The sequence below is a fragment of the Carassius auratus genome, chromosome 13 (genome assembly GCF_003368295.1).
Source record: "Carassius auratus strain Wakin chromosome 13, ASM336829v1, whole genome shotgun sequence".
NCBI lineage: Eukaryota > Metazoa > Chordata > Actinopteri > Cypriniformes > Cyprinidae > Carassius > Carassius auratus.
In genome coordinates this window covers 23,427,347-23,453,495 of record NC_039255.1, presented here as the reverse complement: position 1 = coordinate 23,453,495, position 26,149 = coordinate 23,427,347, and the positions used below count along the sequence as shown (strand labels likewise).

Here is a 26,149-nt window from a genome sequence, read left to right as displayed (position 1 = left end):
AAACTGGATGACGAGTAATTTCTTACTGCTAAATTCTGAAAAAACAGAGGTGTTAATTATAGGACCTAAAAACTCTGCATGTAATAACCTAGAACACTGTCTAAGACTGGGTGGCTTCTCTGTCAATTCTTCGTCATTAGTTAGGAACCTAGGTGTGCTATTTGATCGCAATCTTTCCTTAGAAAGCCACGATTCTAGCATTTGTAAAACTGCATTTTTCCATCTCAAAAATAGATCTAAATTATGGCCTATGCTCTCAATGTCAAATGCAGAAATGTTAATCCATGAATTTATGACCTCAAGGTTAGATTATTGTAATGCTTTATTGGGTTGTTGTACTGCACGCTTAGTAAACAAACTACAGCTAGTCCAAAATGCAGCAGTTCTTACTAGAACCAGGAAGTATGACCATATTAGCCCGGTCCTGTCAACACTGCACTGGCTCCCTATCAAACATCATATAGATTTTAAAATATTGCTTATTACTTATAAAGCCCTGAATGGTTTAGCACCTCAGTATTTGAATGAGCTCCTTTACGCTACGTTCTCAAAATTCAGGCAATTTGATGATACCTAGAATATCAAAATCAACTGCGGGCTGCAGATACTTTTCATATTTGGCACCTGGAATAAACTCTGGAATAACCTACCTAACATTGTTCGGGAGGCAGACACACTCTTGCAGTTTAAATCTAGATTAAAGACCCATCTCTTTAACCTGGCTTACACATAACATACTAATATGCTTTTAATATCCAAATCTGTAAAGGGTTTTTAGGCTGCATTAATTAGGTAAACCGGAACCGGGAACACTTCCCATAACACTCTATGTATTTGCTACATCATTAGAAGAATGGCATCTACGCTAATATTTGTCTGTTTCTCTCTTATTCCGAGGTCACCGTGGCCACCAGATCCAGTCTGTGTCCAGATCAGAGGGTCACTGCAGTTACCCGGATCCAGTACGTGTCCAGACCAGATGGTGGATCAGCACCTATAAAGGACTTCTACATCCCTGAAAGACAGTGGAGACCAGGACAACTAGAGCCCCAGATACAGATCCCCTGTAAAGACCTTGTTTCAGATGACCACCAGGACAAGACCACAGGAAACAGATGATTCTTCTGCACAATCTGACTTTGCTGCAGCCTGCAGCCTGGAATTGAACTACTGGTTTCGTCTGGTCAGAGGAGAACTGTCCCCCCAACTGAGCCTGGTTTCTCCTAAGGTTTTTTTCTCCATTCTGTCACCAATGGAGTTTCTTACCGCTGTGGCCTCTGGCTTGCTTAGTTTTGGTCACTTCATCAACAGCGATTGACTTGATTCAAAGCACAGACACCATTTAAACTGAACAGAGATGACATCACTGAATTCAATGATGAACTGCCTTTAACTATCATTTTGCATTATTGACACGCTGTTTTCCTAATGAGTGTTGTTCAGTTGCTTTGACGCAATGTATTTTGTTTAAAGCGCTATATAAATAAAGGTGACTTGACTTGACACATTATTTATTGTCATGTCACTGAATTATCTATTATGAATTATCTGTTTGTAAATTATCTACATTTTTACTTTAGAGACTTCTTTATATTTTTATGCTACCTTATTTATTTCTTTGCTTGTTTATTTATTTGTGAATGAAAGAACACTTCAGATAACATTATATAAAAATCAAACACCGTGCTACTTTTTCTGCACTCTTATTTTGAATCAATTGTGTCATATCCGCTTCCGATTTGGCTCTCTTTGATGCTTGTGTTGTTGCTGGAGTAAGTTCGTGCAGTGGACCTTAGCGTTAAGCGTTAGTTTGCGTCACGTGAGTGGCACACAACTCAAATTAAATGTATTCTAACAGTTTTATTATTTTGTTATTTCCATTGGTGTGACGTAAACGGTTCCTATATGCTCATCGTTGTGCGCACATTGAAGTGCTGTACGTCACGTTACTGACCAGTAGGCGCAACCTCTTGGAAAATGGGGAAAAACCGCAAGCGTTTGAAAGGACCGGGAGCAGCTCAAGCTCCAGGACCACGACCACAACATGGCATGCGGCCCACAGCGCCTCCGCAACCCAGACCCCCTCCTCTTTTCGGCGGGTTTCGCGGTCCTGCTCCAATCCGCCCGATGGGCCCTGGACAGAGGTTTCCTGCGCCCCATCGCGCCTTCGGACCTCGACCCCCTCGACTGATGAGGTTCATGGACAGCATGGACGGGGACAGAGGGTTAATGCATGAACCGCAGGGATCCATGATGGACGATGAGCCTTATCACTCGAAGGATATTCCCGACCGACATGACATTCCGTCGCTTTTTGATGCACCTGATCCACATTTCCATCCTCATCAAGAGTTTGGGAACGGACCCCCAGCACCGCGCTTTCGCCGTCCAGAGCCTGAATATGCACCGCGTTTCCATTCTCCAGAGTTTGATGACAAGCCACAAATGGATGTACGTGTAAGTGCATGTTTAGTCTAGTGAGCCATTTGGTCAACTATCTCCAAATAATCAAAGCCTAGTGTTTGAATCAGGAATGGAATTCTGGTTACGATGCCAGTTCTATAACGGCTCCTTTTGTGAAATATTTAAATCGGTAATTATTCCTGACTCAACAGCAGTTACTCAATGCTTATCTCAAATATCAACATAACATCTTAGATAATTACAATTCTTGCAAAAGTACTGTTAGCATATTTAACGGAGCAACTAATGCAGAGCCACATTGCGATTAAATTACATTAATAATAATTATTATTAAAGTTGAAGGACATCGTGCAAGTTTATTATTTGCATGCATTTTACACCCATTTAAGTTTAAAGCTGTGAAAAGCACAGAAGCTGGCGCGCTTAAACTGTCAAAAACACACAAGTTGTTGCTCACCTATAAAACATATATTTTTTTTTACTGCAGCATGAAAATGTGATATACAATACCTTGTGAAATAATGTGATATTTAATATGAAATATGATACTGCCTTAAGTATGTAAAATCAATTGAAAGTGATTGAACCAATATATGTTTCACATTCTTTCTTGGAAAAGAAAGCATCGCTACAACTTCTGAAAGTGATCAGCAGTGTTTTAGCATTACATAAAAAGTTAGTCACAATTAAGAAAATGACATTTTACCCTCATTGTGAACAAACTAAATTTAATACCACTTATATTATATCGAAATTTTGTTTCCGTTTATTAAAGTTTTGTTTCTGTTTATTATTCTAAGTAGCCTACACTATAATACTTCAATACCACAGTAGACAAGTGAACAGTCAGTAAAAAAAAGAACAAATAGACCAATTTATACCAAACAAATACGCAAAGCATTTAAAAAATAGAGATCCGATCGGTTACCAGATGGAGAAGTCACTTGATGTTGCCAAGTGTAAATGTCCTGACTTTAGGCTTGTTATGATTGGTAGAGCTGGTTAGGACAAACAGCTCTGAAAGCTCATAGTATGAACATTTTTCAAATAGCTTAATATAGTATTGAGCAGTTTTTTTGTGTGTGTTATTTAAATAAGGGCAATCGTATGTTTGGGGATAGAGGAGGGTTTGCTGGACCACCGCCACCTGATTTCCGGGGCCCAGGTCAAGTACAGGCACCAACTCAAGTGTTTAATGCCACTGTAAGTTCACCCGTGTATTTAATTTCATATTAAATGATTGCTATTGTATAAGTCTGTCATGTGTTGTAGATCTGCAATGCAGTGTGTCTGGTGTGCTTCATGTTTCAGAGCATGGCTCCTCTCGTGAAAGACTGTCCACCCCAGCCCCTGAAGAAAAAAGATCAGATCGATAAATCGATGGCAGCAAAGATGTCAACATTCAAGAACATTTCTGCAAAGTAATTTGATGGTCATATTTAGTTTTTATTATTTGGCCACCTCCGTGTTTGTCCTGTGTGGCCTCTTTGCTGGAAATCAGTGGTGGTTTTGAGAAAGTAAAGATTGTATGCTTGTTTGTATTTTTCAGTGCTCCTCGTGGACGCTCATTGGGAGTAATTTCATTCATTGGGGTAAGTATTAATCATATATTTTTTATTATATTAATAATAAATAATAGACCTTAGATTAGACACCATATTGCACTTTATCTGATAAACCTGGAGCTATTAAAGGTAGAATAACACTGGGGACCTATTGTGCAAAATTGACTTTTCCATGAACATAAATGTGTGTTGGCAGTGTTTACACAATCACCCTATAATGGTAAAAATCCCCTCACTCCTTTTTTTTTTTAATCCCCATAAATCATTGCAGTAGATATAATATATTACGCAGCTGTCAAACAGATCTCGTAAAGGCTACACATGCGATTTCTTTCTCAACTGTTTATGTTCAAAGATATATCTGACTGTGTTTATGTGAACTTGTGTGTTTTTGACAGTTTAAGCGCAATAAGACTTGAAAGAGAACATAGTTTATTACTCATATGACTCACTGTCTGCCAGCCAGCTTCTGTGCTTTTCACAGCTTTAAACTTAAATGGGTGTAAAACGCATGCAAATAATAAACTTGCAGGATGTCCTGCAGTGTCACGTGATTGGACTGGGGTAGACATGATATTCAAAACCAAACAGAGGTTTTCTTTTGGTAGAGATTAGGTGAGGCACAAGTAGGGCTGTGCAATTAATCGAAAAAAACAATTCGATTTCGATTTTGGCCTCCAAAGATTATGAAAATCCAATAATCGAGATAAAACTATTATCGTGCCGCATTCCTCCCCCTTTTGCAGCGCTGTGCTTTCGTTCCTCCATAAAAGCCCAATTTCCCGTGCAAATCAGTAACATCATTTAAAGATCATTTTATTTTACATTTGATTATTAATTTCTGCAGTAGGTTGTACCATGCTACTGCTACATGAACCTTTTCATATAAACTGCAATTAATACAAAACTAAAGCCAAACTTAAACTGAAATGAGACATTAATAATAAAGGTATAGTGAATCAATGAAATAATCATACTGCTTGAGACTTGCATAAACTTTAAAGCACAGTTTGTTTAATTTGTATATTTTTATTCTATAGTATTTGTTCCTTTTGCTTTTTTATTTTTATGAGGACTTTTTGTTTGTTTGAAATTATGCTGTTCTCTACAATGTAGATGTCAAAGCAAGTCAGGTCTGCTTTATTGTCAATTCTTCCACATGTACAGTACATACACACAGAGAAGTGAAATTGTGTTACTCTCAGACCCTTGGTGCATACAGATAACACTAACAGTTGAACATTAAATACAGATAATAAAATATAAAGTACAACTATAGAAGTAGGTCATGTAAAAAGAAAGACAAGTAAAGCAGCACATGGTAGATCGAGTGCAAACCAGTGAAGTAAACAGTGCAGATATAATGATGATAGCAACCATGTTTGATATGTATCACTATCTGTAAATAAATCACTCATATAAAGTCTTGGCTATATGGCCCCCTTCATTATTGTGTTAAATAATCGTGATTACAGTATTGACCAAAATAATCGAGATTATGATTTTTGCCCTAGGCACAAGCTGTAAAGCACAGTCAGACCTCTTCTGGACAAGGGGCGCTTAAAGATGCATGCACGAAACAGCACGTTTTTGTGCTCTGTTTAAAAATGATCATTTTTGGCATGGAACAATAAATTATCTGTTAGGCATTTTGAGCTGTAACTTTTCAGATATATTCTAGGGACACTTGAGAGTTGTATTACATATTGTAAAAAGGGGCATAATAGGTCCTCCTTTTAAGATTTACTATTTAAAAATGTTGTTCTGCTACACTTTGTTTTAAAACGTATTGCATTGTTTGAAAAAAAAATATAATATAAATTTTATCGCACTGTTTTTGGTTTCCCCTCAGAATAATTGTGGTTTCATTGAACGGGAGGATTTGAAGAAATTTTCTTTTACATTTGATGCTTTTTTTGGAAACCGAGCTCACCTGGTGCCTGGGGTCAAAGTGCATTTCACAGCAGTGAAAAACCTGGTAAGTGTTTCTATATCATGTGTGCAAAAAGAATTCATCAGTTGAAGCATTTTGCATGTTAATAGAAAATGTCCTCACTTTTGACCATAACTGCTTGTGATGTCAGGGAAAAGATTGTGCGGTTGACATGAAGGTGGCTCCAGGAGGAACAGAAGACATTGACACTACGTTGTATGAAGGCGTAGTTATCTCGACCCTTCCTGATGTGAGTAAAACCCTCCCTTAAGTAATTATATGCAAGATATCCTTTCATTATATCTCAAGGGTCACCATTCACTTTCGTTTCAGGGAAAATACCTAGATAAATGTAATAAAATGTTCTCTAGAGTCAGCATGTGTGTACTGAGAATAGAAAGTCTTTGGTTGAGATTATGCAGTACCAAGCTTTAAAAATGTATAGAGTTGTAAGTATCCAAAAATCTCTCTCAATGTGTATCTCATAAGGACAACGTCAAGGAGGCTAATCCTGGCTGCATCAGGACCTTTATCTCTACGAATCAAATTGAAGTGCCCTTTGGAAAGGCGGACACCAGTGTGACTCTGCTGCTGTATGATCTGGTGGAGTTCCAGTTGCTGACGAATGTTATTACCAAGGAACAAAGAGCCACAAACATCAAACCAAAAACACCAGACACTTTTGACCTCACTAAAGAGATCAGGAAGATGGTACGTGTCCCGTCATATTCCACTGACCTTTTTCTTGTGAAAGTGTAGGATATCAATTATATGCTTATCCAGAAGGCATGAGCTTGTAAGTGTTCATTCTTTTTATTTCATAGAGAAGAATGCATCTCGACCAAAATGGCATTGTTGCTGATTTCTGTATGATTTTGGAAAATGTTCTACTGCCCGAGTAAAGAAAGACAAAACTCTTAGACACACGTCTTTGTCTAGACCAGAGTGAAGGTGACAGTGAAGCAGTATTACAGGACAAAGTGAGAACAGGACATTAAGATTTGAGCAGCAATGTCATTAAACATAAAGATGAGGTTTTGAGTATATATTATATCATATAAAGATTGTTTTAGTTTGCTTAGATTAGAATTTAAGGCTTCTAAGCTGTTTCTCAAGTCATAACTTTTCTACATGTTTATATTTGTTTGCCTTTTTTTTTATTTTTTTTTATGAAAGCCGTAACACGAATGTGCAAATTAATGGCAACATCCGCTCTTATATTAAAAATAAAGTGGATATTTTGTGCTTTATTTTTGTTTCCCTATCGTGTCTTAACAAGTCTTTTGTATGTGACCGTGGACCACAAAACCAGTCTTAAAGCCTGCGGTAGGGAACTTTTGACGCTCTAGCGGTTAATAAACAGAACTGCTTGCGTCTTGCGGAAGAACATCGTAGCCGGAACTACTTCTCTCTGTTTATGTCTATGAAGAACCACAAAGGTACTGGGTTACTCCGCCGCGGTACCCCCGAAGCAATCTAAAATAGTCAGAATATAAACACTTATTATAGGTGCACCCTAGTGATTCAGGACAAGCTAAAAACACGGTTTGGAAAATGGATTCATGGTGTACTCGCTTATTATATACATTTTTCTACATTTTGAACACAAACAAAGTTACGGACCGCAGCTCTGATTGGTTGATTTCTTACCGGGAGCAGTCAGTAACTACAAACGGCAATAGGACACTGGCAGGAGCCAGAGGAGCTTGATTTTTTTCACAGATTATCTGTCTCATATTCTACTGTCAGGACATAATGACAGGTTTCACAAATATGTAAAAAAATATGTATTTACAAAAGTTACCTACTGCAGCTTTAAGTTTCAATAAATAAATAAATGAATGAATAAATAAGCTTTCCATTGATGTATGGTTTATTAGGATCAGACAATATTTGTCGAGATACAACTATTTGAAAATCTGGAATCCGAGGGTGCAAAAAAATACATATATTGAGAAAATCACCTTTGAATTTGTGCAAATGAAGTTATAAGCAATGCATATTACTAAACAAAAATTAAGTTTTGATATTTACAAAATATCTTCATGAAATGTGATCTTTACTACCTAATACCTAATGATTTTTGGCATAAAAGAAAAATCTATAATTTTGACCCATACATTGTTTTTTTGGCTATTGCTAAAAATATATTCCAGTGACTTAACCTCTTGAGACCCTGTGGCCTCATATGAGGACATTATATTTTTGTGAATTTCTCTGAGTCTGTTCATGCCACAGTTTTAGATCTGGATGTCCTGTACAGAGCACATTCAGGGCTTTTCAGAGATACCAAATGATTGGATGTTTCACATGACCACTCCCTCTCCTTGGTCATCAAAATGTCTGAAATTAATTTAGTGACACTCTTATAGAAATATGATAATATTTCTATAATATATTGTAGTTATCATTTAAATCTGTCTAATTTTTAAATTCTGTGTCATAAATCAACATCTCAGAAATATGTTATGGGGTTTCAAATCAAAATATGACTTTCTGTTACTAAACAGGACATTGATTTCATACATGTCCTCAGATGAGGACACCGGGACTAAACGCATGCTTATTACGCATTTTTGGAGACATAACAAATGAAGAGAGAAAGAAATAATATTTCAATATTCTATGAAATATTATAAATTATTATGAAAATCTTGTCAATTATTACTCCCATTATTACACGTCTTTTTTCATTACATGTTGCCCCAAAAACACATTAATATGCAAATTAGATTTAGTTTATAGATACATTGTATATAATGAGAAAACCCATTAATTGTAATTTAACACACATTTTGCAGAAAGAAAAATAGTATATTGAATCATTATGTTTTACCATAGTTGAGAATGATCTTTATACAAAGTTTGGTTAAAAAAAATAAAATAAAATATCTTGAACATTAAAAATGTATTCGTGATTTAAAAAAATAGTTTTTGCCTATTCATTTCCATTCATGTCTTTTCCTTTTTTTTTTAAAGACATTAAGTCCCGATGTCCTATACGGAGGACATAACATAACTTATGAATGAAATACATGAATGCAGAACACAAGGCTGCACTGGAAAATCCTGTGTGCGATGCATGACAGGCAATTTGCATCTGTGCTTGCAAAGTGAACGAAACTGCTTTGCATCATTTCACATTAAGATAGACCCACTGTCCTCACATGAGGACATATTTTTCTGCGAAAACTACTTCCTGTACAAAAACAAATTTTAGGTATTATACTTATTAGGTCCTACATATCCCAAATAGCAAGAACAATTCTAAAATGCACAACAGGCAATCTATAGGGTCTCAGGAGGTTAAAGGTGCTGTAGGGAACTTTTGTAAAAAAATATTTTTTACATATTTATTAAACCTGTCATTATGTCCTGACAGTAGAATATGAGACAGATAATCTGTGAAAAAATCAAGCTCCTCTGGCTCCTCCCAGTGTCCTATTGCCATTTGCAGAAAGTCATCCGCTCCCAATAAGAATCAACCAATCAGAGCTGCGGTCCGTAACTTTGTTTGTGTTCAAAATGTAGAAAAATGTATATAATAAGCGAGTACACCATGAATCCATTTTCCAAACCGTGTTTTTAGCTTGTCCTGAATCACTAGGGTGCACCTATAATAAGTGTTTATATTCGGACTATTTTAGATTGCTTCGGGGGCACCGCGGCGGAGTAACCCAGTACCTTTGTGATTCTTCATAGACATAAACAGAGAGAAGTAGTTCCGGCTACGATGTTCTTCCGCAAGACGCAAGCAGTTCTGTTTATTAACCGCTAGAGCGTCAAAAGTTCCCTCCCGCAGGCTTTAAGACTGGTTTTGTGCTCCAGGGTCACATATGTTGATCTGTTTTTGTCCTAACCAGCCAATATGCAACAAGTGACAGGATTTTGTTTTTGAATGTGTATATCATTGTGCTCATGAGTTTAATCCACCTTTGTGCTAAACGTTAATTATTCTCAAAATCATGAGGTTTGTCGAGGATAAGTGTGAGATTACATTAAATTAGTTGCCAGTCAGAACACTCTAGCATCATGGTTCTGGTTTTTACACAGACAAACACTATTCATATCCTCTGAAAATTAATGCATTTTTCATTATATTGTTGGCAGGGTGTGGTTATGAAAAAGAGTGATGGAACCCTTACCATCATGACAGAGAAACACGATAACCTCGAGGCTTCTGCTACTGACAAGTTATCAGATGATGAGCTGAATGTCATGGATAAAGTGGAGCTCACCGTTTTGACTGTGAGTAAAATCTTTAGGTTGTTTTTTCGCCAGTAGAACACATGGCGTCTTTCTTTGTATTCAAACGTTTGATTGTATTCAAAGCTTCCTCATATACAAATGCTGTGTATTGAAGGTGAATGACACCAAGAAGGCTGTCCGACTCAAAAAGCTGCCTGAGGGCTCTGTGAACTTTAATCAAAAAGCGAAAGGCAATGAAAATATTTCTGGCGCAAAGGACCGTACGTCTGGCACTACCCCTGGCAAAGACAAGGTACTTAAGGCTATTAAAAGGCATTGCTTATTCTCAGCTGTCCTGTTGGAGAAAACGTTTGGAAATTGTTTTACTCATGGACATGCTCACTTTTGTTGATTTTACATCTTTATCTGCAGTGGAAGCCTGTGACTATGAAGGCTGGCTCTCAAGATTCAGTCTCCTTTGACGCAAGCAGTGAGAAATACGAAGGGATGATTATAAAAATTGTCCCAAAGAAAAGCCCAAGCAAGGAAAAAGTGGTAGGCTTTCACCTTCCTGCAATCCGAACTCAAACAGCATCTCATTAAAACCAGTACAGTGCATTTATAACATACAACTTATTGAAAATTTGAACTAGTCCTGGAGTTTGAATCATGTATTGAATAATGTAAGACTCTAATGCTGGTTTATGACACTTTTATGAAATGTATGAAAATGACCCCATGATTTACTCCCCCTCAAGCCATCTTTGATATATATGACTTTCTTCTTTCAGATGAACAAAATTAGAGTTATATTAAAATTTGTCCTGGGTCTTCCAAGCTTTATAATGGCAGTGAATGCTGGTCCAGATTTTGAAGCAAAACAAAGTGCGTCTGTCCGTCATAAAAAGTCATTCACATGGCTTCAGGGAGTTAATAAAGGCCTTCTGTAGTGAATCGATAAATTTTTTTGTAGAAAAACATCCATATTAAAACTTTATAAATCACTGTCTCAAGCTTCAACTAACTGTTGGTTGGTTCTGTTGAGGCTAGCATTATCTCACCAGAGTTTACGGTACGTCCTACATCAGAGGTCCCCAACCACCAGCTCACAACCCCGTAATCATGTTGCAACCGGGTTGCAAGAATATTCTATGTGAGGTAAATAATGAGTTGTATCCCATTGATTTAAAAACCTGCTAAAAAAGTTGGAGGTTGGAGACCCCTGTCCACCATCATCCGCTGGAACGTCACTCTCTCATGAATGCATGTACGACAGTTAGCCGAAGCTACAGTTTATTAACCAGAGATTATCGATATTATTTATTTTACGAGCGGTCATGGCCTAATGGTTAGAGTCGGACTTGTCAGGTTCGAGTCTCAGGATTGTCAGAAGTGGAGTGTAGATTAATGTAAAAACGTGTTGCAATGCTCGCGCCAATCCCCTAAACAAACCAACGATGAAATAAACAACTGTTGGCAATCTAGTTGTAAGACGGGAACCAATCGTCAGAATATTATAGACAAAAGAATATTTATTAGCGTTCATTTATTTTATTCAACTGGATAAATTGTTACACTTTTTTTTTTTATAGTTGTGGTATGGTATCATGATTTATTTTTGATAAAACAAAATGTATTGTATTTTTGATATATACAATATATTATTGTATATTCGTTTGCCATTTAATTTGTTGTAGGCCTATTTTCTTGAAATTCACTTATTGAAAGAACAGCAGCAGCAGTATGGTGTAACATACTTGCTACCTTTTATCTTTACTCTTTCATTCTTTTCATGGCTTTGGAAAACTTGACTTGGATGATTTTTTGCGTGGCTTTTTGTTTAACTCTGGATAGTCGACACCAAGCTTTGTTTCAATTTCTTTCTAGGAATTAAAAATTTTCTCAGAATTTTTTAAGTCTCTCCGCGAGCAATAGTACAGGTGAGGATATATTTGTGCAGCTCAATTATTAAGAGAGATGTTGCTCTCCTGTAGGACCTACACAGAAAGACGAATGAACCGAGAAAAAAAATTGTGCATCAAAGAAGGCGGAGTTTCAGAACACACCCACAGATTGCATACGGACCAATAGAAGCTCAAAGGTTCTTAGGAGCTAAATGAACTCCCCCAGAAAGTTTGCTTTGGTGAGCTGTTTCAAACTGCTGAACTCAAAATTTCATTTCGGCCTGATATAGTTCGAAATGACGTCATATCAGTTCGTTCTTGAGCATGACCCCGAATCGCCAACTGCTCCCTGGTGTGTGTTCACAACTGTGTGTGTGTGTGTGCACTTGAATGGGTTTAATGCAAAGCACAAATTCACAGTATGGGTCACCATACTTGGCCACACCAGTGTTAATTTCGTTGACTAAATATTTTCGTCATTATTTTCGTCACGAATATATTTTTGCCGACGAAAACGAAACGAAAACTAAAATAGAAGGCACTGATGGAGACTAAAACTATGACTAAATTGATTGACATTATCGTCAACGAATAAAGGACGAGACGAAAATAGACTGTGACGAAAATCAAATCAGCAGACGGGAGAGATGCGAGGAATGAGCAAAAGAACCGGCAAAAAAGAACAGACTGCATGAGAGAAGAGAACCAATCAGAGCCTGACTCATTGAGACGTGAAGCGAAGGTTTCCAGTTTTTATGAGCTCCCGGGAAGTCGGCATTCGAAGAGGTGATAGGGACTTTAAGCAACAGCCTCTGGTGGAACGGCAACGGCATTCTGGCGTTGTATTGCGCCTGCGCGAATTTAACTGCTACTTTGTGACGTTCTAATTTAACGGTCTACTACGGGAGAACAGCTGATTTGCCGGAGTCGCTACAACGTGAGAGGTTAGGTAAATAAATGTTATGTTTTTAGACTTATTTACATCATACAATATTAAAAACTCCTCTTCTGACAAAAGATTGTCATTTAACGCCAAAAGCAATCCTTCTCCTGCTTTTTTAAATTATATATTTTTTTGGATCTCAATAAATGAATTAATGCTGCGTTGCGCTGTTCTGTTTTACCGTTGCTTAGTGACTTTTACGTTCTTGGCTACAGCGGTGTGACGGCAAACTTCCGGTCGCTGTAGCCGTTCCATTCGCAGCTGTTGCTTAAAGTCCCTACTGTCTAAAAGAGCGACAAAATGTCCACAGCTCACTTCACGTTTGACGACGAACAAAACAAAACAAAGTGTAAAGCACGCAGAGCGCTCATTCGTGGCAAGAACACAACCAATTTGAAAAGACATTAACAGACGAGCCACCCGGACATTTTCTGAAATGTAATTTTACAACGATGTTCTTTTGTTTATTGAGCTAAGCAAAATTGGAATAGTGCAGTGCGTAGATGTTGTAGCATTAAATATTACGAACTGAAAAGTACTGTAAAATAGCCCCTTCTTCAAATTAGATGCGAGCACAATACTAATACGTAATATCATGATAAATACATTTGATTAATACTAATGTTTAGTATATTTTATAATGTTCTACTTGTTGACAATATCACAAATATTTCTATATTAGTCATGTGAAACATGAATGTTCACATCCTATCATTATACATACAAATCTAGCAATAATGTAGTATTTAAAACATACAATATTGCTAGACAAATGAATACCTTATAAAATCTTGTTACTTTTTTTATCCACCTAGCTGCCAACTTATTAAATATTTACTTTAAATGTATGCACTTATTGTTCAGCTCAGCTGTAAGCTTTAAGGTCCTGGACCTAACATTATTTTTCTTTTATTGATGGTCAATTGGCAGCTAGTTATTGTTTACATTATCATGACAGTGTTTGTTGCTGCATAAAAGCTTTTGAATCGAAATAAAGACACAGTTGTGTTGAAATAAAGTTGAATTTGTGTTTTATATATTTTGGTTAAGTTTGTTTCCTATACCAGCTGTAAAAAATTGTCTAGTAAATCTGTTATTGATTTTAGTCTTATTTTAGTCGACTAAAATACCAAGCAATTTTAGTCGACTAAAATACCAAGCAATTTTAGTCGACTAAAATAAGACTAAAATTAAAACAAATCAGATGACTAAAACTTGACTAAAACTAAAAAGAATTATAGTCAAAAGACTAAGACTAAAACTAAATTAAAATTTCGTGTCAAAATTAACACTGGGCCACACGTCAATTCACTTAACTTTTTCTTGAAAAAAACGCATCGATTCACATCAGAAGGCCTTTATTAAACCCCTGGAGCTGTGTGGAGCACTTTTATGATGCACTTTATTTTGCTTCAAAATCTCGACGCCTGGATTTAAAGGATGAATGGATGGTTTCGTAATTATTTACAGAACCAAATTAGAAGGTTTTAATGTCCTTTACTTCTTTGATCATAGAACCCTTTTTCAAATCAGTCATGTTCCGGTTATTCATTTATTTTCTCCTTTTTGAGCAGATGGACAATCAAGAGCCCAGTTTGGGTTTTCTGGTCACCACAGTGGAGGGCACAGAGAAGCAGTTATCTTTTAGGTCAGGTAACGTGATCACGAAAGCCACCATGATGGTTGGTGACAAGGTCCAGTTCAACATTTTCACCAACAGCGTGACCAAGGAGGAGTATGCTGACAACATAGAGATCCTGCCAGAAACCTTCCAGACAGACTCTGAAGAGCAACGTAAGCTAGTAAGTGTCTTGCAGATGTGACCATCCATGGTTATTTGGACACTGCTTACAAGATGTTAAGTGTGCATTTAGGTAGTTGTTTTAAAGTAGTAGTTGATTAGCAGTTGGACCATATCCTAAATTGGCATGATACAGCGTTCAACGATGAAATTAGCCCAGGTTTTGCATAGTTGCACTGTTGGTCGTTGTGCTTCCGTAGGAAGAGTATTGTGCAGTAGCTCTTTAACACTGATGTCTTCAAGTAGATTGCATAATAGGACACAAAAGAAGTGGTGGCATCAATTGATATAAAAAAACATGATTGCAGGAGATGCACTGAAATGAAGATCATGATAAAATGATTGATTGTACTGCTTCCACCTGGATGACACGATGGCAGCCATAGTGCACTTGAACACATGAGATGTAGCTAATGAGGACAAATAGGATGTCTTTGATGGAGGTCCATGGAGATTTGGCCAGGGTTACACCCCTATCCACTTCAAGAAACCTCCTGGGATTTTAATGATCACGGAGTGATCTGTGCTTGCTTTTAAAATCAAATGCATGCGACTAGTGTGGTTTAAAAATCTGTTACTTTGGGACCAAGTTACTGAGCCTTTAAAAAATGTACCAATATAAGCTTTCTACAATACTGGTAGTTCTAGAGTCGTTTTGATTCCCACTGATAGATGTTAATTTGAAATTCACCAATGCACTCTTTGAAGGACATCAAGTGTATCCCTTCATAATGTTCTGTGGGCCAGGAACTTGGAAATATCAGCTGATTTTACAGTCATGGTTTAATTTGTCCATTTACACTATTATTCACTATTACACTATTAAGTATTCTTGCATAGCCAGACCTTCAGACTGACGACTGAGGGCTGGAATCCATGGCAACCTTCAATGGCCAAAGCCCATGGCCATGTGACCGACATGTCGAACAACCAATCACCGTTTATACTGATAAGCGTTCGACGTCAGTTGTAAACATGACGGCTTTCTTCTTTCGTGAAGGCGTTAAGTGTCACGTTATCTTTATTTCCAGGCTGAACGTTAAAGAACGTGACACACACGTCTCCCGTGAATCCTGTTTAATTCAACCAATCCGATGACTTTGAAACTAAAGTGTTTCCTCCTTTGTGTGCCATATGCATCAGACGTTTGGTCAACGGTCCGTGGGCATGACGTCTGAGGCTGAGACTATGAATAAGTGTCTTATGCGTTTTTCTCCAGAGCTTCTGATATTAGATTTTCATAAGTTTTCATATTTTTGTCAAAGGTTTTCCACAAAAAAACTTCTGTGGTCGAAGTTTTGGTGCATCCGTGCATTTTAGCATTGGTAGAAGAATCTGATCCCAGGCCCTCCACCCGTCCACACAAATGTGGTAATTTTTAATTCCACAGTGTGGCCGTGATAGTCCAAGAAATCAGTTTGACCGTTATATAAAAAAAATATAGACATTGCATTAATTTTGAATGTGAGACACACAAATAGCCGACTCCAATGCCAGTACCTGGTTGACCTCCCAGGTGGCAGTAAACTCATTTATTAAAAACAATTAAAAACGTGTGGACATGGCCTAAGACAGATGCCCAATCCTGTTCCTGGAGTGCAGAGTTCAGATCCAGCCCTGATCAAACACACCTTTCTGTTAGTATCCTGTTCTCCTGAAGATCTTAATTAGTTGGTTCAGTTTGATAAGGTTTGGAGAAGAACTTCAGAGAAGTAGATCCCCAGGAACAAGATTGGCAGAAATATGTTCTTAAAGGTAATTTATAACTTCAGACACATTTTTATGTTTGCTCATGACATGCTTCCGTCTTGTTAGGGGCTTGTTGTCAAGCTGGGTGATAATTTTGGGTACATCAAGACTCCACAGGACCCGCAGATATTTTTTGACATAAGCGAGGTTATGGAGGACACCAAACTCACGTTGTCTGAGAAGGTTGAATTTACGTTAGTACCGGTAAGTTTTCAGCCGCTGAAACATCGTCATTTCAGTGTCACTACTGTAACAAATATTGTCCATGAACATTTCTAAACTGCTAGATTTCTCCTGCCCTTTATTTCACTGTTGTAGCCTTTGGTTTTTGCTGGAAAAGTAGAGGATACATTTTGGTCGCTCTTATGTCAGTCAAGCTCTTTGTTGATGTAATTGTTATACTATTTGAAGAGTCAAGCCGCTGAAGGAGGAAAACAGGCTGTTAGGATAAGAAGGCTGAATGAAAGCGTCTTCACATCGGCACCTAAATTAGAGGCCTTTGGAGTAAAAGAGAAGGTGCGGTACATAACTTTTATTTTGTTTCTAAAATGTATAAACTAGGGCTTGCACAGATACTTGTTTTTACTAGTTGTCCAAAAATTAGTCGGTGGATCAATATCTATTAAAACACAACACCCTGCAGAATCAGTGATCAAACATGTGCCACTTGCTTAGTTTATTTAGGGGTGCCTGTAAAATGGTTTTATTAACACTTAGGATTCTTTCTTTCTTTTTAATCTTTGTATTAATTATGAATATATTTATCTGGGTCTGGGGGAACGTAATGAAGGATATGCAACAACACTGGGATGCAGCTGGACTTATTCTTTGGATGGAATAAGTCTAATTGAAATCATGAGATCCACTACTACAGTAGTTGGCAAAGATCCAGTGGCTGCATGGCAGAATAATGACTAGTAGTAACTAGAACTAAACAAATTGTCAGTGCAACCCCTGGTTTATATAATAAATTGTTTTCAAATTAGTCATTTCCCATGGCTTGGTTGATCTCTAAATATGTATTCTGCCATATTTGCTTGGCTGCCTGCAGAAGAAAATGACTATCAAATTGCTGAACCATCCGAAAGACCAAATCAAGGATGTGGTCGAAACAGAGGACAATGGCAGTGAATCAATGGATGTAGAGTAAGTAAATCATGAGTAAGTAGGCCAGTGCATTAGTTAATTGTGCAGATGTTCTTAATTGGAACACCATTACATTGACAGTAAGTCTAAGAGTAAAACAGTCTTCTTTTTGTCATAGACTGGTAGAAGTAAGACGATTTGAATCATTGCAAAAATGTGCTCTAAAACTTTTCACAAGGAGTACAGGAGTTTTTTTTCTGGCTTTGAGAGTTGAAGCAAAAGCGAAATACGGAAGGAAATCTTAAAGGTGCTGTATGTAATGGGTAAGCTCAACTGACAATGTTAAGCTACGAGCCTAACAATGTAAGATGATGAGTTGATTCGTTTGCCTTTTAATATTCCACTGGTCATATAGCTTTTTAGTTGGATTCTGAGGATTTTTTGGTCCGACAGAATCTGCAATCTCTCACCGAGTACATTTGCTAGCTTCCATGGCTGCAAATTTTGTTTTCCGCCAAATGGCAACCCAGGGTGTCAGTACTATTGGGCTAAGTATCAGTGGGTGGAATCACACCGATCAAAACAGACATTCTGACATGGAACCACAGTTCTAAGTAGAATAACTGAATGTTGAGTTGTTTATTAAATTATTGTATTTTTATGCAGAAGTACAGTCAAATAATTGCATACAGTGTCTTTAAGTAAGTTTCACAAATACAAAATCTAGTATGGCTTCTGCAATATAATAATAATTATGTAAAATAAATAAAAGAATAAAAATATATATATAGTGTTTTTTAAATAATAAATCTTATTAACTATTATAATTCATGGAAAGATGGCAAAATTTAAACATATTAAAGAGACATTTAATAAAAACAACAAAATATACTTTCACCTTGGGAACTATAATATTAATTGGTAGAGCGTTGTGCTATCAAGCGTAAGGTTGGGGGTTCGATTCCCCGGGAACACATGATTGTAAAAATTGATAGCCTGAAAGCACTGTAAGTCGCTTTGGATAAAAGCGTCTGCTAAATGCATACATTTTTTTTATTTTTTATATTCATTGTCCTTCTGAAAAAAATGTCCAGTAATGCAGGGAATAAGGGGAGGGCAGCATCTTCGGTTTCAAGTTTTTGTATTATATCACACAGTAGTGTGTGAGTTCATGCCAGCATTGATAAAGCACACCTCCCTCACACCTTCAGTGCTCATTCATCCCTATAGAAAAGCTTTACCACCACTGAACCTCACTGTGGGTACCAAGTACTCCTCACTGTACTCCTCCTCCAGCACCGCCAGAACATTTTGGATGCTTTTGGATCCAAAATTATTGTCTTGGTCTCTTGAGACAAAAGCATGGATTCCCAGAAGTCTCAATTTTTTTTAATATGGTTAATTAGTTAAAGAGGTTAAATTAGTTTATTTTGCTTTGTAGCAGTACACAATTCTAGTGGTGAAAACAGCCATGCATGTCCCTTCTGCAGGCTGCGTCCTACTCTGTGAGATAAGTGTTAATCTTTTCATAGCTTTTGCAGGCTCTGAGACACTTGCGTGTTATTTCTCCTGCTCTTTTTCTAACAAAAATCCACTCAACACTAAATGAAAACTTAAAGTGAAGACCTGATTATTTCAGGAGCCTTAACACAAGTCCATTGTTTTTGAATGTCGGTGCTACTTTTGCTGTATTTTTTCACACTTAAAACAATAATTTGATTTTCCTCTTGTACCATTGTCCTTTTATGCTAAGAAATATGTCACCTGGCAGTTCTCTCCCAAGTGACTACTGTTGGTATTAAGTCTGAGTATGATTCACTTGGCTATATAACAATTTTAATTGGCAGGAAATTACTAGCATTAAAAGCTTTGGTTCAATAAAGTTAACTGTTAGCCTTTCACCTATACCCTTTTTTCAGTAACTTTAAGGAGGGTGTACTCATTTTTGCAACACAAAATTGTGTCACTATGATATGAAAATCTTATTTTGCTGAATAATACGTAGGTATAATCGGTACAGAAGCCAGAGCCAAGACAGAAGTAGGAGTTACTACAGAAGTTCCAGCCATGAGAGGAGTGACGACCAATACAGATACAGCTGCGGTTGGAGCGAGGAGCATGAAGAGAGATACAGCCAGAGTCACAGCAGAAGCCCTGTAGAAGAAGAACTATTAAGAAAAAGGAGAGAGCTAATGGAACTCAATGAGTTGATTGCACGCAAGAAAGCTATTGTCGCTATGGAGCAAAATGCTAAAGAAATTGAACCCGAGGATGGAAAAAGTGTTACAACATTTGATTATCAGCATGTGCATCATGAGAACATTTGGATGCCTGACCTAAAACCAGTGAAGTCCATCTTGAAGAAACAGTCTGAACCTCACACTGATTCTCAATCTCAGGTTTGTTTATACGTGGACTCCTAGGTTTTAATATATATTTTATTTTCTCCTGCATATCTCACTGTGTGTTTTATCATCTCTAAGGCGTCTACAAGCAGGGAAAATGCTGCTTTTTTTGTTGAGAGTCAAAAGATGCAAATAGGATACCCCCAACAGACTGGTGATTTTGGCTCTGACTACTCAACGTTTGAAAGTACCGCTGAGAGGACTTTGACCACTGCAGGGTCTGAGAAGACATCTTTAACTGAGATTCAGGATCCAGAATTGGTGAGAAAAAGGAAGCAATTAGAAGATCTCAGTGAGTTCATAGTACGCAAAAAAGCGATGTTTGCCATGGAACAGAAGGTCAGAGCTGTTCGGGAAATGGAGGCAGAATGCGAGTTTGACTCTCACACCGAAAACCAATTTATAATGTCTAAAGGGAACTCATGGAGCAGCGAGATAAAACCTGATTTTCAACCCAAAAAGTCCATTTTGAAGAGACATTCAGAGATTCCTACTTCTCAGGTTTGTTCATTGGAAAAAGGTATTGTATGGATTAGCTCTCTTTGGTGGAAAAACAGCTTGAGATGGTGAAATTATTTTTTCTTTTTTTTTTTTAAACATGTTGGCTGAATGATTGCTGGTAGTTGGCTAGATTCTGAACCCCAGAATCTCTCCCAGGTCTGATTTTGACCTAGGTTTACCCATTCATCTATAGTCGATCAGATTGATCACAAAATGGCTAGTTTGGAGCGTCTAGAAAACATTTCGAACCTGCTACCACCTGAAGCTGGTTCTAGCTGAATGTCCCAGCAGGGCTATAAAAATACTATTAAAAAGTGCTTTGCCACCATCTGACTGAATGGTTTGGAGCATGGGAAGTACAGTACCAGCAGCATTTCCAACAAAGTTCAATATGGTACATTTACCAAACTTCTCAGCATGGCTGGTGTATTGAACTCTTTGCAGGAGAACTGTGTTGATGGACGTGCTTTATTGGTCATGTACACCATAATGGAAACTGGATCCATGTAACCTTTCAGCTCAATGTTAGAAAAGCACTTTTGAAGCCAGAGTGTGTACAGTTGTACAAGGGCAAGCTACCTACCACTACAGCAATTAAAAAATAAATAAATAATAAACTATATATATTTATTGCATTTTTTGCTTTGCAGATCGACACAACCTCAGTTGATGAATATGGTCAGCCACATCAGGATGACTCTTTTACAAAACCATCTTCTAAGACAGCAGCTTTCCCATTTATTAACAGGTCCTCAAATCCAGAACCCATTCATCCTGTTACTTTGGGATTATTCAACCGGATTATGAATGAGTCTTCAGCAGCCTCACAGAAGACTGAAACACCCCCTTTTAACAAGCCGATTATCCCACAGTCACTCATGCAGGCGTCTAGTTCAAGGTCTTTACATGACCAGAAATCTTCCAACATTTCTCAGGAAGACCAACAGGGGGCATCATCTTGCCTGCCTCATGACCATTCCCCGAGCAGTAAACCTTCTACAAGTCAGACTTCACCATCAGATCCAAAGCGCAATCTTACAACTCAAATGGAGCGCTTCCTTAGTGCTCTCAACAAGGCAGACACCAGTGTTGTTAACTCATTGTTTCAAGAAGCTAGAAAGGATCTGGCTCTAATGAACACTGAGAAACCCACTCAACCACAATTAGATAGAAACACACCCTTCAGGGACGAATTATACGATCCTTTTAAGGAAGATGAAGACAATGACCGTCCGATGGTTTCAGAAAATTGGAGCGAAAGCAGTGAGGATAAAGTCAGAAAGTCAGAGAACTTTGAAAAAATTCAGAGTCTTCTTCAAACAATAGGACTTCAGCTAGACACAGCAGAGGTTAGCAAATTAGCAGACCGGACACAAGAGCGATTGTATGGTAAGATGAGAAAACCTCATAGTGCGTCTTCTCACTCTTTTGAAAAAAAAAGGGAGCGATTAGGGAGTCAAACTGAGCAAAGAGGTAGTAGTAGGGCACATTCCTCAGACTCCGAAAGCTTTCGTTCTGTTTCCCCAGCTCAGTCCTCTAGCCGTAAGGTTTACATGAGCTACGAGGACGCTGTAAAATATAAAGACCAGCACAAAGTGGAAGATGTAGACCTAACTAGCATTAAGAGAACGGTAGTTAATTTAAAACCAGCAACCGATGATAAAGATCCTGATGAACCTGAGCTGACCGCAGTTTCTCAAGCTTCGTACCAACCGGTGACCACTGGAACCACAGTTCAGCCTAACTATTACCAGTATGCCCAAAATTACAGCATTTCCGCCTTTTCAGCTTCACAATATTCGCAATATCAAAGTAGTGGTCAACATGTTTGGGGTTCTATGGTCCCTGGTCTGTACCCTTATAGCACCGTACCTTCATCTCCTTATGCTATTGGTCACCAAGCAATGGCACCACATATGATGCCTGCTTATAGTTGGTACACTGCACAAATGGCCAATCCATATTGTGTACTTCCTCCACTCTCCATGCCACCTCCCTATGTTCCTCCGCCTACCTCCAACCCTCTCCACTCTACAATGCCCTCTGCTGACTCTAACCAAGTGGCTAGTGAAAACCCACCTGAATCTATAACAGCAACAACAACAACGCCTCTTAGGTGCCTAACAAAAATTAAAATGGTTCAAACAGGGCCTGTTATCATAACAGAAGATCAAATCAAGAGAAGGCAGAAGGAACGGGTATGACATCTTTCTTCAAACTTCTCAAATGTGTAATTCTTTGTTTAGTGATTTCTTAATATCTATGTTATACTTAAAATGTAATACTTTGTAATTATGCAAATATCAAAAGCTATCCAAGGACAATTGCTATGAGCTAATTGTCTTTAGCTTATGAGTGCATCCGCATGCTGAACCAGTGATAAATCTATTGATTGTTTTTAAGCACCATTTTGTCATAGTTTTGTTCTTATATAATTGTGCTCTGGGCAGCTTGAACGGTTTAACCAGAAAATGAAGCTGAAGAATGAGCAGCAAATGGAAGCCCAGCGTTCACGTGGACAGAATCCCAATTCAGCTCCAGGTATTATTTCTTTCTTTAGGTTCAGGCATTTATTGACTTCAGGTTAGGGCTGCACGATAATGGTTAAACTTATTATCACGATTAAAATTATAATCACGATTATTAATAACGATAATTCTATCCTGCTGAAAAAAAACCACCTTTAAAACCAGTCTAAACTTAGCTGGTTTAAGCTGGTCTCCCAGCTTGGTCAAGCTGGTTTTAGCTGGTTGTCTCCCAGCCTGACCAGCTTAGGAAGTGATCAAAACCTCTCTGAGCAGCAAAGACCGGGCTTGATGACCAACTAAAATCAGTCAACCAGCTTAGGCTAATGCAATAACATTTAATGTGTCCTTTAACCATCCTCCACTGACTGTACACTGACTTTATTTGACCAACTATGATAATACAGAACTCATGGTTCTGGTTAGTGTTTTGTCATCTGTATTCCCATAACATTTTCTGACAATTTGTTCAAAAATGGGAAAAAGCCACTCAGATCGCACGGTAAATTTGCTCAAAGATCATTAATACACATTGAAAACTAACATTGCCATGCCATTTTCAACACCAAAACTGGTAAAAACTTTACAAACCCTTCATATAAATTCCAACATTTTTCCCCATTGTATTATCAGAGGTAGGAAAAGTACCTTTATTCCTCCAACACAATAGATCCATTATTGAAACTCAGTGAAAGTTTGATCATGGCACATTTGGTAACACAAATGGCTTGTGAAAAAAAAGGAGAGAAAACTTATCTGGCAACTACCAGCATGAACGCTAGTGAAGACTGGTTAGCAATGCAAGATAACACAAATGCCAAATTAAAAACACGTTTCAGCATATATAACAAACCGGCCAATATCGTGGCGATTGTTTTTAATTAATCGAGAAATGTGGATATCGTTATCGAGATTAAAATATGATTAATCGTGCAGCCCTACTTCAAATGTAATTACCTTTTTAGTTGCCCTGCAAACAGGATTATTACCAATATTTTACAACCTTTGTTTCCAAAAAAAAGAAGCCTTTTTAAAGAAATCTTTTCCTTTGTCATGCGATAAGGAAACTGCATTTTTGACATGTAGATTAATGTCTATTTTTGAATAACAGACCTTGAGAGTAGAATCTAGGTTATTTTGTGATCAGTGGTAATAGTTTTTGATTAGTGATTTTGTTGAGAGCAAGCTGGAACCCTACACCATGTGTACACTGGATGTATGTAACACTTGGGGCCACATATAAAATAGATTTGTTGCAAAATGTTCAGTGACGCCTTTACTTGAAGTTGAGGCTTGGTGATTTCGATCCCTAGGCATATGCAGCTGTAGCAAAAGTAGCATTATCATGCTAAATCAATTTTTACACCACTAGATTTCTGTTGAAAATAAATTGGGATTTACCTCTGATTTAGAGTATAGTTTGACAATCTCAAGTCAGCTCAACGCCTGTCACTTTCAGTGTAGACATGCGTTTGCACAAAATAATATATGCAGATCAGATGGTAGATGAGATAAATCCTACTTTTAATAAAAAAAATGTCCTCGTCAACTCGTTTGTCCAAATTATATGAGGCTTGTCAGGATTAGGATCCGGTGTTCTGTTATAAGCATCACTTGGAAAGTCCTGAAATGATGTTAGATTATGGACCATCAAAGACTTTTTCATGTGGCCAAGCCTGTTGAGGTTAATGTACACTCTATATTGTAACACATTTACAGGTAAAAGTACCCCCAATGAGATAAAGAATGTGTGGATATTTGGCCACTCTCTTGTGTTTTGGGCCGAGAAGAGGGCTACTTCCCCTGAGTACGGCGTGCAGCTGGGCATGCATCCAGACTCGGTGCGCATCTGGTGGAAGGGCGTGCAGGGCATGACGTGGCAACAGCTTATACCTTCGCTGCTCCAGCGCAAAGACAAGTGGCCCGAACCTGATGTGCTTATAATCCACTTGGGTGGAAATGACATAAGCACGACGGATCCAGAGGCCTTTGTTGAGACTGTGAAGAAAGACTTGTCTTCACTGAAGACCATATTCCCCAAATGCCTGTTTGTGTGGTCCAGCATCCTTTCACGGCAGTCCTGGAGGGGTACAGAAGACAGCAAAGGAATGAACATTATCCGCATGGCCGTTAATGAGACCATATGTAAAATGATGAAAGAACTCGGTGGCTTTAGTTTGATACACAAAAACATAAGGCTTGATGGGGGAGTCTACAGGCCAGATGGGATTCACCTCTCGGGGAAGGGTATCGATGTCTTCAATCTGAACCTGCAGGCTTTCCTGGAGAGATGGGAGCGTAAGACTAACAAGACAGAGACATCTGACCCATCAGTTTGAGAAGAGGAAATTCCTGTAACAGTCATTTGTTTTGTTCAGCTGACGCGGATGTTAGCTTGTACAGTGCCATGGCATTCTTGTATATCCTCTGTTGTTGTTTTGTTACTTCAGAATTGATTGTTACACAACCTGTGTAGAATTAAAGCAGACTTGTTTTCCATTCATGCGTATCAAGTATTTTGCAAGAACGTGTTAGATTTTAGGTTTTACTTGTTCTGTTTTAAACATTTAGTTAAATAGCAAAAACAAGAAAATTGAAATTATTCCATTTTAATACGGAATAAACGTTTCTTTACATTTGAGATCTCATGTATGATACAACAAATGTTTTTTAAGTGTGTTAGCATAAGCTACATTGAATACATTTTTTTTTTTCTATCATTAAATCTGATCCACAAATCAGTACAGGAAATGGCAAAAAGTCTTCAGAGTCCGTGTTGGTCTGTTAGTAACATATGACTTGCACAAACACCCACACTTGTGGTCTTTGCACTTGAATACTTCTGACGTACTGCATTGGTCCAAGTTTTCAAGTATGAAGAACACAAGTGTGTGTAGAAGTTTTCATTACCTGATGGGACACACTTAGAGTATTGTAAAAATGCAAGTGGTCACAGTTCTTTTTATTTTCAGTACTTTGAGTTTAAAATCAACTGTGGCTGTTCAGTAGGCACTTATAACAGATGACACAATTTAATTTGTGGTGCTTCAAATTAAAGCTGCAGTAGGTAACTTTTGTAAATATATATTTTTTACATATTTGTGAAACCTGTCATTATGTCCTGA

At 37.8% G+C, this 26,149-nt stretch overlaps 1 protein-coding gene across 3 annotated transcripts; it reads left to right on the top strand.

Annotated features, from left to right (window-relative positions):
* Positions 1–1,725: 1,725 nt before the first annotated feature.
* Positions 1,726–25,664, top strand: LOC113113058 (uncharacterized). 3 transcript variants are annotated; one of them, XM_026279205.1, is made up of 19 exons: positions 1,726–2,451; positions 3,523–3,627; positions 3,736–3,845; positions 3,974–4,016; positions 5,842–5,967; positions 6,074–6,172; positions 6,412–6,633; positions 10,033–10,170; positions 10,286–10,423; positions 10,543–10,665; positions 14,532–14,759; positions 16,574–16,711; positions 16,919–17,023; positions 17,559–17,653; positions 19,599–19,992; positions 20,077–20,499; positions 21,150–22,697; positions 22,950–23,040; positions 24,744–25,664. In XM_026279205.1, exons 1-19 carry the CDS (start codon positions 1,978–1,980, stop codon positions 25,361–25,363), a joined length of 5,220 nt encoding a protein of 1,739 aa, XP_026134990.1. In that variant the 5' UTR covers positions 1,726–1,977; the 3' UTR covers positions 25,364–25,664. The 3 variants fall into 3 exon arrangements, with proteins under 3 accessions (XP_026134990.1, XP_026134991.1, XP_026134989.1); XM_026279206.1 differs by having other exon boundaries at positions 1,726–2,457; positions 19,614–19,992; XM_026279204.1 differs by having other exon boundaries at positions 1,726–2,457.
* Positions 25,665–26,149: the final 485 nt, after the last annotated feature.